Below are 17,841 nucleotides of genomic sequence, written 5' to 3'. Positions count from 1 at the left end.
ACTATCCTAAGTCTGTTTGCTAGATGTCTGAAGACAGCTTGTAAAAGCAGTACTGTGTAGCTGCCTCACATGTTCATCCAGAAACCCCAGGCAGAAATAGGACTTTAACACTTTCAGTCATGTTAGACTTTTGCTCTAAAGAATAATATTCCTGCTTTAAGAAGGAGATGTGGGAATGACTATCATTTCCAGTATAATATCCAAGCACGTCCTTGAGTCCTGTCCTTTTTCCATGTCTTCCCTCTGGCTCCCCAGCCCCCCGGGGTGAGCTTCTCTCCAACGTGGACACTTTCAGCTGGCAGTGATGGGTCGCTGCCTGGGAAGGAAAAGGATGTCAGAGCCACATCTTTGCGGTCCTTGAAAGACCCCACCAAGTGAGGTCTGGGACTGGGAGCCCTGCTCGGGTTGAAACCACAGAGCTATTTATTCACAGAAGCTCTCAGCCTTCCAGATCTCAACTGTGAGGAAAAGTGGGGAGCATAATCAGTGATCATGAGAGAATCAGGCTGTAGATAAGGCTGTAAATTGCAGCATTCTCTGCACACAGGTGCTCAGAGCACTGAGCAAAAGTGCTCTCAAGCATTGTCTTACTTGAACAGCCGTAAAAGCCATCTCCCCAGTGCTTTCCAGGATTGTTTTATCTAATGACAACAAAAGGGTTGGGGCTCTTGAAATCACATCTTAGAAACTGCTTTCTAAAAGGGGACATAGAAGGTGTTATTCATAAAGATTAAAGTGCCTTTTTCTTTCGCATTAGGCTCTCAGCATCACAACACCCTTTCCAGTGTGCTAGCTTCTTGTCCCACACATCACAGAAAATAACCCAGAGAATATTCAGTGATGCAGGCAGAATACAGGCCCAGAATGACCCCAGATGCATCTGTTCAAAAGTCTCTTTGCAGATATTTTATAGTGATTTGGGGCCAGGATAAGTGCTGTACTCTTAAACCTTAATGTACTGAGACACACACCCGCCCTGCTTCCCACCAGAGAATATGTAACATTGTGGGGGAAAAAGAACCTCATCTCATCTCAGCCCGCCCACCTTGTGTGGTCAGAATCCCAAAGGGGAGGGTGACGTAGTTGCTTTTCAATTCCTAACCACCACAGTCCACGGCACCACTCTATATAGACAAGAAAGATTCATCCTCAGTATAATGCAGGGCGTGGAGAATGATAATTAGGTCCTCCACACAATCCTTGGTCACCCCTGAGACCACTGGAATGTGCCCCATGGCCTATAGCACCGACCTTACCTTTTATACATTTCCAAGGCACAAAAGAGAGCAATGGCCTTGTCAGCCCCCAAATCTTATCTACCTGGAATTGATCTGCCTGTGGCCCTTATCCTGTCCCATCATAGCTGGCAGTGTGACTTAGATGTGTCCCTTAATCTCTCTGGACTTCAGGGTTTTGTTTGGGGTGGGGGGATTGTTTTGTCTCTAAAACTATATACTTAGAGCAGATGACCTCTAAGTTCTTTACAGTTAATACCCCCTGGTTTTCATCTGTGGCTTCTCTCTTCAAAATCACGGCCAAAAGCTGTTACTATTTCAGGAAACGCTATGGACTGGCGTAGCCGCCTCCTGCTTCCCCCAGGGGTTCTAGTGGGTCTCAGAGGTTGCCTGTGACACTGAAAATTCAACACTAGTAGGAAGTAGCCGGTAAAGGGTTACACAAGGAAAAGCGTATGGTCCACTCTGCCTCGGCTCTAGTTTTCATGACTCCGAGCACCAGAGCCATCCCCGCAGCCCCAATTAAAAGTATCTAGTTAGAGGGATATGCATTTCCAGGACAAATTCCTCAAGGTAGGTAAACCATACCTGAACAAATCCGGGTAGATTTTATGAAATCCAAGGTGAGAGGCATCGTGACAGCTTTCAGAGCCCAGAAAAGAGGTGCTTTGCTCCTTTTAATTTTGACAACATGCACAACATCCCAGAGAATTGCCTGATTTTCCGTAGGACCGAATTGGATCCAAATCCTATTTTCGCTTTTGGAGAATGTGCTTTGCACTTGACATTCTGAGGAGCAGTTTAGTCCTTTGGAATCTTTTGTATCTCTTTGAAATATAGGAATTTTCAGTTCTTCTGATGATAGTTCCTTATAAATAATGCCCTGGTGTTCTAAATTGGAGTGGAGGTCTTGGTGTCCCAAGGGTGGAAAGAGGCTGTTTCATTTCTTCTTTTAAAAGGAGCTTTTCAGAACGGAAGTGTTTCTCACTTCTCAACTGCAGTTAATGCCACACTTAAGAAAGATTATAATACCACCTTTCACTGTAAATTATGTACCAGTGCGACATAACTGTGACTTTGGCTGCTTAGTAGATCATTTAAGGACACTCAACCCCTTCATTCATTTATTTGTCTCTTTTAAAATCTTCCCAACAAAAGCAAATTATTTTACAGCTGGTATATAATTGAACTGAAACTCATCTTTAACGCTGCTTGTGCAGCTCTTAGTGACATATCTTGCCTTACTGTACTCTGAAATACAACCATCTTGTTGAACCAGCATCCAAGGACTGCTTAAATTATGAAGCTGTTCACTGCCAGACAGGAAGATAACCAAGAATTCTACCAGAGCACAAAAGAAGCTGGGTTAGCATATGGAATCCCTGTCAGTTTACCTTTCCTCTTTGAATTCCAAAAATAATACCTCAAAGACTGTACTTTACATTTCCAAATATTCCACATGTGTAGAAATCTTTAGTGCACTGTACATGTTGGAATCAGTCAAGAAATTCTACCCTCAGAAATATAAAAACCAATTCGTAGTATAAGATACAGATTTTCTCTAAATACGGTCAGTTCTCCTCCCAACTTCATGTGTCCCATTTCCCAGCTGCTCAGGTTTAATGCAATGTCTGCTAATGAACAAATAAAATAAATATACAGTAAGGCAAAAAAGGAGCACACCACTTAAATATTCTTTTTTTGCCTCAAACCCAAAAGTCAGTAAATAATAAGTGTGGTCCCCAGCCAATCTTTGCTTTGATAATTCTTGATTACTTCTTTCAAGCAGAGGCCCCAACTCCAGCGTCCAGCCAATCCAGGTGGGAAGGGAAAGTAGTCCGGGCAAAGGCAAGAGGAGAGTGATGGTCACTGACCGAGCTGAGGGAAAGTGTGTCTTGTCACACCCCCATTATAAACACAGGCCTCATCCCAGAGTCACTGATATGCCCGGAGCTGCCACACCAGTATTCCACTGGCATTCTGTTTCCCATTGCTCTTTGCTGCTAAACTGCTTTTGCTCAGCAAAGCTCTTCAGCAGACAGGATCACTGCATGTGAGGAAACGTGACAAGAAATTAAAAATCTTTGAAGGGGCTATTTTTCTTCCTCCAGTGACCTATACATGAAAAATTAATAACAGTTATCCTGGTTATTAGCTATGACCTGAAACATAGCTTCATATCATGTATTCTGAAAAAAGCACTAACCCAATTCCTCTTTGTCGTGACTAACAGAATATTAATGGCTGAAAAGCCTTCTCCAGATCTCAGTAATTGTGCTTTGAAGGAGAGGTAAGGAAGTGGGATGTACATCCTTTTTGCATCCTGGGTATAACACAGAATACACTCTTGGTTAGCTATGTGTAGGCTCAATGTTAGTTGTGTGATTTGGCTAAACATGGGTGTGGCACCACTGTTCCCAATATTGTCTTACTGTCTTTGGTTCATGTCTCTGAACATGTCCAGAGGGGCACGATGAGGAGAGTAAAGATTTGAAATCCACACTCTAGAAGAAAGGGTGGAAATCGATTCTATTTATCCCAGAAAAGGGATGATTTAAAGGGGATCGGTGACTGCTCTCAAATATTTGAAGAACTAGCGCACTGTTCTGTATGGCCCCAGATAGTAATGCTACGAGAGATATATCCAGACCAATGTAAGCAATAACTACAAACAGGAGGGGGCTGCCTGGAGGCCATGAGGTCCTCAACCTAGGGGACTTCAAGGGGAAGCTTGTGATTGCTGCTCAGATGTTATCGAGATAAGTGTCTTCCCTCTAAGACTCCTGCAACCTAAGGTAATATCAAGTGACTTAGATGACCTGTAGGCAACTGACCCAACACTTGCACCATGTGCCCATGGGGAAGGGCACAAAGAGTCTGCTGGGATCAAGTGGAAAGTGCTCTCTTGCACTTCATTTGGACAATTTTCATGACAAGGTAGGAAGCTTTTTTTAGGAGCTTCTTAGAGAAAATGGGGTAAGAGCCCAGCTGGTAGGGTATGGGAGGCCATAGGTGGGAAAAATTCAGAGACAGAGATGGAGTGATTGGGTAATATGTATATTAAATCAGCTTGCTTGAATAGAGAGCATGGTTCAAGATTGAGAGGAGTCAGGGACAACTGGGTCATCAGTAAATAACGGATCTACATAAAAGAATAGAAAAGCTAACCATTATAGTGTCAAGTTATTAATCCCATGAATAACCATAGCTGCCCTCAGCCCCATCCCGCAGAGTGGTGCCATCACCAACTCTAAGTGCCTCTTTCTGGTGCTGAGAATAGAAAAGGTGAGTATGACGGGATTGGATATGCTCCCTGAGTCTGGATTCAGTACATGTCTCTTCACTGGTTTTCAGATGATTACTCGAGAGTTCAATATACTCTGAAATTCATTCTACTGTATATGTCCTTTCCCTTAGTTTTCAGGGCAACAAGTATTTTAAATATAATGAATTAATTATTATTACTTGGTGAAAAACACATTTCCAAGCAAATTCTTGTTAAAAATATTTTACTGAGATAAATATAGTTGTAAATTCTCTCCCTAAAAGAAGCCCATATCAGTTTGTGGTGCTGTGCAATTGTCTTTCAAATTTTTCCATTAAACTAAAAGACTGATTCCCCCCTGAGATCATTATAATGTAAATCATTTCTGAGCAAGGAAATGATCACACATGCCAAATTACCCAAACCATGTGAAGTTTAGGTAGAAGAAAATTGGAATGTATTATTATTGGAAACACAGAGCCTTAACTCCATAAGTAGCCATTTCTTTTCTCTGAAAATCTGCTTTACACTTTTCTGTAAAAAAGAAAAAAAGGAAAAGAAAAAAATTTCCCCCAAGGATAAGTCTAAAGCCTGAAAAGCTAATTTTAATATGTTCAGAAATGAAAATGAGACTGGGTTGGCAGTATTAAGCTGAAATGCTCCACCAATGCCCTTGCTCTGAGCTCTTCAAATAGAATCCCGTTCTGCACACATGTGCTCCACTGAGCATGCACAGAATAGCATTTGGATAGGATAAGGATGTGTTCAACCCAGAGGAACATGCTAACAGACTCACACCAGAAAAATATTCCCAGGAACACTCTCTGGCCACCAAAACAAAATTATTTTTTCAATGAGAAGAAAGTTCCTTGGTGGTTTTGGACATAGAATACTACCATCAGGCCATCTGTATTTCCTAAATTATTACTATCAAACTGAGCTCTAAGAAGGCCCCTATTGGTAAAACATCTGTCTCTGACCAGATAACCCTACTGCATACAACCACCTATTGTTCAACAAAAGAGAAAGGAATGATTTTAGTAATTTAGAGGAACTACCTCTAAATTACTCTAAATGTTAGAACCACATCAAGTCATTGATATGTCCTTACTCTGGGATAATAGTGATCTTCATGCCAGACCCGACTATCTGAAAATAAAGACATTTTTGCCACAAATGCACCTCACCACTGCCCATGGTCTGTTTATTGTTAGAGAACCAGAGATGTTCAAGGGCATCCCTAGGGTGTCATCTTAATGCAGAAACAAAGGTAAGGCTCCTTCCCTGATTACTTGTTCAGCCCTATCTTCCTCTCCTATTCAAAGAGCAAGTCTTGAGTGTGCTGGTATAGAAAAACCATCTCGTCCATTTAGAAACGGAAAAAATAAGAGACAAAAGGGAAAATATGGAACAGCAAAGAGTTGGTCAAAATCATCACCTCCTAAATAGAAACTCTTTAAGAGGCCATTGTTGTACAGGTAGTAACATCCAAGGGAGCTGGAGAGGGTGAAGTATTAATCTCCTCTTGGTCATCAATGGGTAAAATTTACCTCTAAGATTTCTAAATTCAACTCTAAAGATATTTAATTAAACGGAAACTTCCAATACTTTCTCTACCACTAAAAATTGGGAGAAGAGAAAACAATTGTCTGTGATATTTGAAGTATCCACTGGTCATGTGTTCCGACCTGCCGAGAATTCCCTCCCAGTCTCAAACCACGTTGGCAACTATGGGGTGGATGAGGCTTTGTGAAAATGCATTCGTAAGGCAGGTCTTGGGGAAAACTGTGCACAGCAGGTGGCAGATTTCTGATCTCTAGTTTGCATTGATCTTACATTTAGACACAGATTCAGAAGAACAGACAGTCCCTTTTCCAGTGCCTTCGGAAAGATTGCCGCTCCGTAGAATGAGTCCTTTCTCCTCCACCCTTAATCTACAACCCAGCTTCCCCAGGAGATCCTACTTTGATTTCCGATCCTCACCCCATCAGCTGAGCTTGCATTCCTCTTTACAGTCTCTCAATGCACCGGGTGAGCTGAGCTCGTCTGACCTTTCCTCTTGATCTCTGTGCCTTGAAGGCATCTCTGAATACCTGTTTCGTTCTTGGCGTCCATGTGCGTGCAGAGGGTGATGAGCTAGTCTCTATGTCTGTGGCCTGCTTCCGGTATGAGGAGCATTTGGATGATGGAGCTTTGTGGCATTCTTGTGTGTGTGGTGTGAGGGCCAACCACCAAGCTGTGGTCAATGTATATAATGGTGTCGGAAAGTGATGAGTGAAGTTGTTCTTTTTGCACAAGCTGGTACCACCATGGGAAACCTGCTCTGTCATCACATGCAATAGCATAGCACGTGCAGGTGCTGGCTGAGTGGAGGCTGTGGCCTTAGTATGGAGGTTTGCAACCCTGCTGTATCCAGGAAACCAGCTGTGTCTGGGAGACTGGATCAGTGCATCCAGCCTGGAGTGGTCTGATTAAACATAGACTCAAGAGATCTTTATTGAAAAAATAAAAGTAAAAAACTTGCCAGCAGCAGAATGCATCATACAAAGCAGACACACCAGAGAGCAGAAAGTGAAAGTATTTCCTGCCGAAGCCTGTGCTCACTGGTCAGACAGGGGGTCATGGCTGATTTTTTTCTAAGCAAAGGGGAGGAACCACCACCAGCTAAATCAGAAACCCTCAACTAGCCTAAGGCCCAAAGATGGGAGTCACTGAAAACTCTGGCCTCCCGAAGTTTCCCACAGCCAAGAGGGTTGTGACACGGCTTCAGGCTGATTTCAGAAAGCTGGACTAGTGATACTATGCCATGAATTCTGTCTAGCCAATAGAATCTTAAAATATCTAAACTGCAGTCCTATTTGATCTCTTCAGGACTATATTGTAATCAGGGATACACATGATGCACATTTCACATTTCCAAAGGTTTCTTTTGTTTGTTATTTTATTCTGTTTGCTCATCCCACATCCTGGAATGAAGAAGGCCACAGCATGACAGTGCAAAAAGGATGCAGGGACTTCAAGCTCTCTTTAAAATGACATTTTTCTTTGTGTTTTTATGTTTCTTACTGTTTTTCTGTGCGCTATTGGCTTTTAAACATGCTTTGTTATGGAAGCCTTTTGTGTCTAATGTACTGAAATATTGTTATAGTCTTTGTAATGTATATTGTCTCAAGAATAAAATATGTGGGTTTGGGGATATCTGATGGCTGTATTTGACACCATTGTTCTAGTTGTATCGTTGAAACTTAAATGTACGATGGTGTGTTTAAAGTGGTGTAAAAAAGATTTCAGAAAACTTGTTTTGAAAAAGACTTGCACAAGGCATGATTCATTTAAAAAATTTAAAAGCCCTATTCAGATTCTACAAATTTATTTCCAAAGCTGGATATCAGATTCAGTTTTAAAACTCCAGGTGTTCTATACTCACTAAGTTCTAACCTGTGAATAGGAATTGAAGTGATAATTGATACAAACTAAACATAAGTATTCAGCCATGAGTTGGAGAAAATGATTATTCTGCATATCAATTCATCCCAGAGAAGAAAAAAACCAAAAGTAAGATCATAATCTTTACATTTTGTTTTTAATTCAATCATTAGTCCTTTCTAAGGTGCTTTCTTAATTCTTCTAAAATTCTTTTGACTCAGTGTATTATCCTTTATTTAGCACATAAGGGCCTTACTGAATTGAAAAAACATTAAATGATCCTTTCTAGGAGATATCCTGGTGCTCATCAAAAACACATTTCCTAGATCAGTCACTGACAGCACTTGAAATTGTAGTTCACACACCTTTGAACATTTTAAGACTAGACTGCTTCATCCACCCTGATGAAACTTCTCATGGAGTAGGTAAGGGTATGTTAGGGAAAGAGGGAGATGGTTGCAAAAGTCACACAAGTGATTCCAATACATCTCTGAGGTCACTCCCACCCCCTTCCCCCCTTAGGTGAAAAGGACTCATGTAGTAAAATAATCCAAGAAAGAGATGAGGTCATTTTCATATTTATGACATTTAATTCATGTCATTATTAATAATTACCAGATGTATGTATTAGCATAGGGATTACATTACACATTTAGTTATATAATTATCATGTGGGGCTTCCCTGGTGGCGCAGTGGTTGAGAGTCCGCCTGCCGGTGCAGGGGACACGGGTTCGAGCTCTGGTCCGGGAGGATCCCACATGCTGCGGAGCGGCTGGGCCCATGAGCCATGGCTGCTGAGCCTGTGTGTCTGGAGCCTGTGCTCCGCAACGGGAGAGGCCACAACAGTGGGAGGCCCGCGTACCACAAAAAAAAAAAAAAAAAAAATTATCATGTGGCTTGAGCCTAAGTCACAGCAAAGGCCTCTGGGCATAACCAGAGTTAGAAGTACATGGAATAGTGATGTAGAATGGAGTTTTATCAAGATTCAGGGATTTCTCCATTTCACTTGGATGAATTTTTCTCATTTTCTTCTGAATATGGAAACTTTAGTGGAAAAGATTAAACTTGGAAGATGATGAAAATTTAAGCTGTACAGTTTAGAAACAATTGGAGGAGACTTTATTAAATGAAAAAAAAAAAAAAAAAAAAAGGTGTACTAGTCATTTTGAAAGAGCAGAGAGGCAATTTTTACCCAGGCAAGTAAACTAATACAGAAAGGGCTTTGGTTTTTCATGAATCAGGCCTCTGGTGGCTCTCTTCAGCTGGTGCTTTTTACATGTATACAAATAATTTTTATTGACCTGGTTGTTGTTTCATAGCTTTGATGTGTAGTATCTCTTTATAGGATGCAATTTTGAGGCACAATCTGCACCTTACTCTCAATTAGGCAAGTATACCTATTGTAATTGTTCTCTTTTACTTATGTGCTTGGTATGCTCCACTCCCTTCACAAAATAAATGGTGGCAGCTTATTCTATGTCAATAAAATTGTCTAATTGTCATTCAAATCCCATTATAGCAGTTTCTCACATACGCAGAAAAATGAGTCTGTATTTTTAAATTTTATGCCTCAGCGAAGATTACTTTTCCTCCAGATTTCTTGTACATCAATGCAAAACACTCTTTATAAGCAGAGCACTTGTGGGCAAAGGTACTAATCAGACCGATACAGTTTCAAACTGAGTAGTGTATGCAGTTTTAAACTGAGCCCTTTTTTGGTATTAGTCTATCAAAAGAGACATGTTTTCTTATCAATGTCAATTTTGCTTCCTATTTCTCTCTCCCATGCCTTTCACTTGGAATGACAACAGTTGATATTAAAAAGCTGTTGGCAGGTATGGAATAACCTTATTCTGTTACAAATAGCAAAGACCAAAGTGCATGTGTGGTGGCTCACAGATCTGATAAATCAGCAATTTCGTCTGTCCAGAGCAAGTTCTGGGCAGGTGACATTTAGAACTCGGGCACAGCGCTGCGTACAAAGACGTCATTCCATCCACACCTAAGGTCCAAAACGTTTTACACGGTAGTTTTAGGAGTAACACGGAAACTGCATTTGTGTTGAAGGAAGCAACCTGTCTTACATCCAAGTCACAATCACTCATGAAAATTAGTTTCTGTTCCTGATAGCTTCGAAGCTTTTGAGCTTTCACTAACACTGAGGAAATTTTCAAAACGAGTAGATATGAGCACTTCTGCAGAAGGGATATTTCCTTGTTTCACTGAGTGTGTTTTATCCCTCCTCCATCTAGGATTCTAGCTCCTAGCCTCCCCGTCTCAGGGTTACACAGGAGGCATCTTAGCGCATCCCTCTCCCCTTATGTCTCTGGTGTACTGTTCTGCCAGTCACCGGGTGAAGGGGCTTGCACCTTCCAAAATCGATGCCACTGCTCTCCCAGATCACCCGGCTGGGAGTGCAGGCTGAGCCGGGTAACCCCTGCTGAATCGGTCGTGTGTCCTCCGTCTGCTTCTGGGCGCAGAGAGCCCTAGCTCCCAGGAAGTGCCCCCTGTCTGCTCACTCACAGCCCCTTCTGGCCCTGGACACCTCCTTCCCGCATGGAAGCATGCAAACGGGACAAGACGCTCCTCTCCGGCCCAGGCATGCTTTATGGCGTGAGCTCAGTGGGTCCGTCTCAGTAACCGCCCTCCCTTCTGTTGTTCCCAGTGGCCTGGTTTGCTTTTGACCCTGGCTCGGCGCACTCTGACATCATCTTCTCCAATGACAACCTGACTGTGACCTGCAGTAGCTACGATGACCGGGTGGTGCTGGGGAAGACTGGCTTCTCCAAAGGTGTCCATTACTGGGAGCTCACGGTGGATCGCTATGACAACCACCCAGACCCTGCCTTTGGTGTGGCTCGCGCCAACGTGATGAAGGATGTGATGTTAGGAAAGGACGACAAAGCCTGGGCGATGTATGTGGACAATAACCGGAGCTGGTTCATGCACAACAACTCGCACACCAACAGGTACCCCGCAGCCCCTACCCCCCAGCCACGCCTGCTTCACGTTGGCTTCCGGTCGAGAACGAGAGCCCAAGTTCAGAGACCTGTTAAACAGACAACGTGAAGAAAGACAGGCAGGCGATGTTTACGAAGTAGAAGTCCTACTGCTCTTGGCTGAGTCCATCCTGGAGTTTTATTTTATGTTATTTGCATAATGACAGAGACATGAGTACTTTCCTTAGGTCCCTCATTGCTACGTTCCACCCAGGGCTGGAAACTAAGAATCCTCATGCATATGTATTATAGAAAAACATTCCAGGATTCTAAAATCCAGACTTACAACTTAACCAGAGAAGCACTGTTGGACAAGACACTTAGTTTTTCTGAACATCGGTTTCCAAATCCACCAATTAGGAAAATCATGTTTTTCCATGCATAAATGTTCCCACGATTACATGAATCATGCAAAAATGCCTCCCATCCACCTGAAAATAGAAGCCACTGTTCTTCTTATTATGATTATTATCAATGCCACTTCTCAGAATAGTAGCCATTCATTAAACTAAGTCGTATGGATGCCAATTTGGATAGTTTCATACTTGAAGAACTCTCTTATTATCGTATGGACTCAGAGTACCCAGTTTGCTGGGGAAAGAGAACAGAGGTAAAGGTTTTCCTTTAACACCAAAATATAGGCAAGTAGAACTTAACCCATGCTATCATATTTTTTCTAGACCTCCTTTTTCATTTGGTTTGTGTTTTCTTCCTCAGATGTATTTGTCACAAGTTTCCTAGGTAGAGAAGTGTCTTTTATGGATCCAGGTCCACCTTATTCTCAAAGATTTCCCCAGGATACATTCTCATTGGTGTCTCTGGGGAAAAAAACAAAAATACAGTTGTATTCAGTTGGATCACAAGGAAAGTGAGTCAGGCAGTGGTAGGCAGTGGACTCCACTGTCTCAGCTTTTTCTGTATGCTCATCACTGCCCCTTTTCTAGCCAGTAGGACTCCTAGGGCCTTCACTGCCTGTTCCCTTGGATAGTTTCTATACATCTGCATTCAGTGTGTATTATTCACCATCACTTGAAGTGAGCACACATGCCATTCCAGCCTGATATCAAATCCTACTAGATGTATATAAACCATTGTCTTCAGTAATTCACATTTGGGGGGAGCCTCTGTCACCAGATCCCTGATGCCATGTACCACGCTTACTTTTCCGTTTTAGCTTCTTTATTTTGGAGTGAAGGAGTGAGTAATAACACAACTGCCACACTACGCAGAGAAACACTTTCTTAAGGCAGAGCACATCTGCTTGCATGCAAACTGCATGTCACCAGTGCCTTCATTGCTGAAGCTGTGAATTTCCAAGATGAAATTGATACCCCTGTGTTTTAACCACTATGTGCAGTCTGTGTTCTGCGAGCCGGGGGAAGAGCAACACTCTAACATTTCTGTGCTCTGCTGAGATGAGGCTGAAGTTCAGTATTGCTAGCTCTCAAAGAGGAGGAAAAAGACAAATCTGATCACCCATGCTTAATGGCTTTTGTGAAACCATCAATGGAAGCGTAAGACACAATTCGCGGTCAAATGACAGTCACTCCACCTCCTACAGTATAATTAATTATTTCACCTTACAGAGAGGAGATTCCTCTTCTTCGGTGTTGCCATTTTATGAAGAGCCTCCAACTTCTCCATTCAAATTCAGCATGCCCCAAATTACCATCTTTCTGGAATGAGCTTTTCTGTTTCATGGAGAGCATAAGGGCCCAAATCCAATTATTCATGCATGTGTTTTAGGTTCAGCTTAAGTGCTTCTTTGACTTTCAAATTAAATCATTTTGTATTTAATGATGTTTAATGCACACCATATGTGCAAAGCGTGAGACCCAGCTCTAGGCAGAGCTCTGATAGCCCAAAGGCTACTTTTTGCTCTTGGCCTTTGATGCTTTGTTTTCTACCAGGCAACTGCGTGTAGAGACCCTGTATGAAGGAGTTCACTCTCAGCAACAGCAGAGCAGCGCGGTGAACCTATACATTCTCAACAGGGGAGTGAAAATTGGTTTTCCAGGGAGCGAGCAAAAGATCTTACTTTATATATATATAAAGCACAGATATACGTACAGCCCATCAGCAGATACACAGTATATCTGCGGTATTAAAATTGTAAGTGAGATGGGGCAATTAGGGGGAAAAATGTTTTAAAAGGCTCCTGGGGTGGGGATGAGGAACAATACTTTTAAACAAGTTAAAAAATACTGGTTTAACCATACAAAACGGGAAGCTTCTAGAATGATGACAGGCAAGTGAAACCCCATGTTTTCTTTTCCCACAGAACTGAGGGAGGGATCACAAAGGGGGCCACGATCGGGGTCCTCCTAGACTTAAATAGAAAAAACTTGACATTTTTTATCAACGACGATCAGCAAGGTCCCATCGCGTTTGAGAACGTGGAAGGGCTGTTCTTCCCAGCAGTCAGCCTGAACAGGAACGTGCAGGTGAGCTGCAGACTCTGCTTCTGAGGCTGCCCGCGGGCAGCGAACTCAGCCCCTGCCCACCGAAGGCCCAGACCGAGACGCGGAGGAAGTGGGGGCGCCGGGTGGGATGGGCGTGACAAGTGAGATGATTCCAGACCGGCGTAAGCCCCTCGGTTATATTTAGACACAATCTAGTCAACAGCAGGTGGGAAACTGGGATTCTCTGTGTGGCTGGCTAATGATTGTCCCTCTGAGAGCTAGATTCCTCTAGTAGAAAGGAAACTCTTGAATCAGCTGGCATGAAAACAAATGAAATGACTGATGCAAAGCACCGGGAGTGCCTGAGAAGTGAAGGTGTGAGCCTGAAGTGCTAGCACGATGCTCAGAAATTTGGGGCGTTTTCTCTGCACTCTTATCAGTTCTGTCAGGCGCTTCGGGGACAGAAAACACATACTGATGATTTACTGTAAATAAAAACAAGTTCTTCTCATTCGTTCATTCAACAAATATCTATTGAGTGCCTTTAATATGTCAGGCACTATTGAAGTATTATGAGTATTGTTGTTTACCAGTGAAAACAAAACAAAAATCTTTCCCTCTTAGGGCTCACATTCTAGTTATAGGAGACAGACAGTGAATAATAAGCACAATTGCTATGTTAATTATATAATATGTTAGAAGGCGATATCCAGTGGAGAGAAGACTGAGGGAAGGGTAAGGGACCAAGAGTGCCGGGGTTGGGAGGGCAGTGGCCGTCTTAAGCAGCGTGGTCAGCATAGGTGGGCCTTATTGTAGTCACAGGTGAGCTGAGCCTTGAAGGGGGTGAGGGAGTGAGCTGTGTGGGGCTTTCCAGGCAGAGGGAACAGCCAGGACAAAGTTTCTAAGGCACGAGGGGCCTCACTTAAGCAAGGAAGGGCCAGGAGGTGGCAACTGGGGCAGATGAGGGGCTGTGAGAGAGAAGATCAGAGCCATGCGGGAGGGTGTGCCCTGCCAGCCTCTGCCGGGACGGGAACTTTCACTTCCGTCCTGAGCTAGAACTCATCATCAACTGTGACCCTCATTCAGCAAATGGCTGTCTTACGATAGGATAGATAGTGCTTGAGAATCAAAACACTGCTGGTGATTTTTGCTCTATATAAAACCACGTCTTGGGAGCTATTTTAAAAATCCATTGTTGTTTATCAGTATGTGCAGTAGAACTGATTGCAAGCCAGTGACCTCTGCTCTTCTGTCTTGCTGCAACTAGATGGGTTTTTCTGGATGGCTGAAATCTAATCAATCAGAGTGCAGCCTCTACATTGGACAAAAGAAAGCTATAGATTTTCCTAGAAGTGTGTCTTAGAAAACCCTCATTCAAAGTTTTCCACATTTTCAGCTGTTTCCCTTGCAAAGAATATCGTACTCGACGCTCTTTAGGGGTTTCCAGGATGTTCTGAGTATCTTTAGAGAAAGACTCTTGGGCTGGGGAAGACAGGGACAAGACAAGAAGGGGAGAGATGACAGACAGCAGTGCATGAAATGGTTCTAGCCTGGTCCGTGCAGCTGAAGTATGAGGTCGGACAAAATTCAGTGAAATATTAAATAAGTGCCCACGTTTATTCATACCTGGCAATCATGTAGTCCATCCCTAAATGAAAGACTTATCCTAATTGGAGTAACTAGTGGACAAATAATAGGGGAAGGGTTGTCTGCGCATCTCCGTTCTGTCCATGGACATGGCAGTGATCACTGCCGTGTGGCCAACAGGCTTCTACCTTCAGATCAATGCCTGTGTCTTCAGTCATAGGAACACAATCTCCCCAGAATCCTTTGAAGAAGCAAGTGGCTGCGAACCGTATTATCAAGTGTCTCCAAGAGTGGGGAGCCCAGCATGGTGGCCAGGTTCTTAGCACAGGCTGAACTCTACTAGAATTCTCTTTAATGCCTGCTAGAATAGATGTTACAGAAAACCGAACAGATCCCCTTTTGAGTGAGGAACAGACCCGCTGTGCTCTGGGGAAGGGGTGCGGGGGGGATCCTGCAGTGCCTTCGGGACTCACAGTCTCTTCCCACAGGTCACGCTTCACACGGGGCTCCCAGTCCCCGACTGCTACTCCAGCAGAGCATCAATAGCCTAAAGATGTGCTGTGGAGGCGCCAGCTGCCTGTCCTTACCTCCACCTGCAAGCAACAGCAAGGAGCTCAGCCAGAGCTGGAGGGAGAGGGAGGAGGAGAGAGATGCTGGTCCTCACACCCCGCAGGGCCCCTTTCCCTCCAGCCTCTCTACTGCTGTAAAGCCTGCTTTCTCTTCCACATTCAGCAATTCTAACCAACGGAAGACCTAGACAGCCCACCATGTCACTTTGTTTCCACAGCCAGATTTTGCTTTTATTTACATTATTTTTTGTATGTAGGTGAGTTATCTTTTCTTTCTCCTTTGATCATGTCATTGGTGACTTACTGAACTGGTACTGCCAAGAGAAAATTCTCCTGATAACTTTTTTCTTAAACTTTCTGTCAAAGAGGTAGGTAGTAGGGAGAGGTAAGGAAGAATGAGCTGAATTTGGGGCTTGCCGTTTAGAATGTTCTTGCCCTGTGACCTCTCGTGCAGCGTTAGCTCTGCAAAGCTAGTCTTTTCAGCAATGAAAAGTTTTACTATCCACTGAAGCACAAAAATATCAGCAACCCGACTGCACAAAGACAAAGGGGTAGGCTCACAGGACAGCTAGGTCATTAGGACAGGCCAGAAACCCTGGTCACTGAATGAAATTGGAAGGTCTCTAAATATAGGCAGGGCAGGGGACTTCATGATTTGTACAAGTTTTTAATTGAAAACCGATTCTGGACCTGGCACTGTTCTAGACAATGGAGACAGAGTGGTGAATACACAGGTGTGGTCTCTGCCCTCCTGGAGCTTATATTGTCCTAGGAGAACAAACCAAAAATAAAATTATTACAAATGGTTATTAGTACTAGGAAGGAAATAAACAAGGGCCAAACAGGCTCATTGGTAAGATCTTTCAGATCCCCTAGAATGATGCTAAAAATCCATACATTCTGGGGCTTCCCTGGTGGCGCAGTGGTTGAGAGTACGCCTGCTGAGGCAGGGGACACGGGTTCGTGCCCCGGTCCGGGAAGATCCCACATGCCGCAGAGCGGCTGGGCCCGTGAGCCATGGCCACTGAGCCTGTGTGTCCAGAGCCTGTGCTCCGCAACGGGAGAGGCCACAACAGTGAGAGGCCCACGTACCGAAAAAAAAAAAAATCCATACATTCTGGCCATAGCACCAGAAACATACCAACTCAATGCCTTTTCAACTGTGCTATTTTAATTATGGTACCTGCTGCCATTCACCACAGAGTCCTTTTTTGGTAGAAATGATGTCAGCATTCTTATTTGTTAATACTGCGATGATACTAAGCCTTAAAAATAAATGTGAAAAAAAATTAATGACCAGAAGGAGGAGGACTCATTGTCCATAACGGAGGATCTTAAGTTGCAGTTCACAGCATTCACATTCTCAGGATTAAAGCGCTTGTCTCCGTGTAGACTCACTATCTGTGCCTGTTACAAATGAACAATCCATCCTCTCTGCTGCCATTCACAACCCAACTTTCTGGAATTGTTGAAATAATGCTTGGGAGGAAGTGAAATTGTAGGTCATTGCTATGATGGATAGCAGAAGAATAAGCTTATTACTTCCATGTAGAGATAGACTTATATAAGCTACTCTTCAGATCCTTTTGTTTGACATGAAGTTTTAGAAAATGTAGCACCTAGAAAGAGGTTCTGGTTAGTTGTCTAAATATTTGCCAGGGAGCCAAGAAATTCACCATGAAAAAAAAAAAAAAACAAGAATAACAAAAGGGAAGAGGTAGGATGGGAAAGCTAACAAAGTTTGGGCAAAAAGTAATATATGTAAATAGCTACTAATTTACTTTTGGGCTTATTTATTTAGATTATTTCTATCAGCTGTGGTGTTTTTCTAGTTAAGTGTATCTGATTTATTGAATGGGTGCTATCCTATTTGTGTCCACCTTGGTTTTTCTTGGCTACAGAAACATTCTGTTGCAGGCCAACACTAATTTGATATATGATTTATTCTCCAATGAGACTCGATGGCTGGGCCGCTGTAGACTCATAGTTACTCTTGTTCCTTATTAAATTCATCCTGCTAATTAGATTTCTAGTGACGGGTAACACGTAGTTTACACAGAATTGCAGTTATAGATGCATACAGCTACTGTACTAGAACAGATGGATATTTCTGGTGTGCCAATAAATGATTTTTATGAGAGAACATCCTATGTGTCTTTAGAATTTCTTAGTTTTTGCCTTTTGGGGACGACAATTCCCCTTTGTCAGGGCAAAGTGTCATTGGAAGGTCCCACAGAGCTCGGGAAAACACCTGCACTTCATTCCATCTCCTCAGGAGCCTTGCACTGTCGCCTAGTGGTGCTGACCTCCTGAATCTTAACTTAGTATGAAACATTAACAGTGAGATGCTGTTGAGG

General features: G+C 43.1%; 1 protein-coding gene across 23 annotated transcripts in view; it reads left to right on the top strand.

Annotated features, from left to right (window-relative positions):
• Positions 1-15,466, top strand: part of TRIM9 (tripartite motif containing 9) — a gene marked incomplete at both ends in the record, with an annotated part of 101,401 nt that extends 85,935 nt beyond the window's left edge. For 5 of the 23 annotated variants that reach the window (XM_079699430.1, XM_079699445.1, XM_079699435.1 and 2 more), the window contains 3 exons: positions 10,593-10,896; positions 13,208-13,370; positions 15,404-15,466. In XM_079699430.1, coding sequence (XP_079555556.1) covers positions 10,593-10,896; positions 13,208-13,370; positions 15,404-15,466 — 530 coding nt within the window. Of the gene's footprint in view, positions 1-6,342; positions 6,532-9,272; positions 9,330-9,738; positions 9,763-10,592; positions 10,897-13,207; positions 13,371-15,403 lie in introns of all 23 variants that reach the window. The other 18 variants (XM_079699436.1, XM_079699449.1, XM_079699447.1 and 15 more) reach the window with 13 other exon arrangements.
• Positions 15,467-17,841: the final 2,375 nt, after the last annotated feature.

Source organism: Hyperoodon ampullatus, assembly GCF_949752795.1.
Source record: "Hyperoodon ampullatus genome assembly, chromosome: 3".
Lineage (NCBI taxonomy): Eukaryota > Metazoa > Chordata > Mammalia > Artiodactyla > Ziphiidae > Hyperoodon > Hyperoodon ampullatus.
Note: the sequence above shows the minus strand (reverse complement) of the source record. Positions and strands in the feature narration are given on the sequence as shown.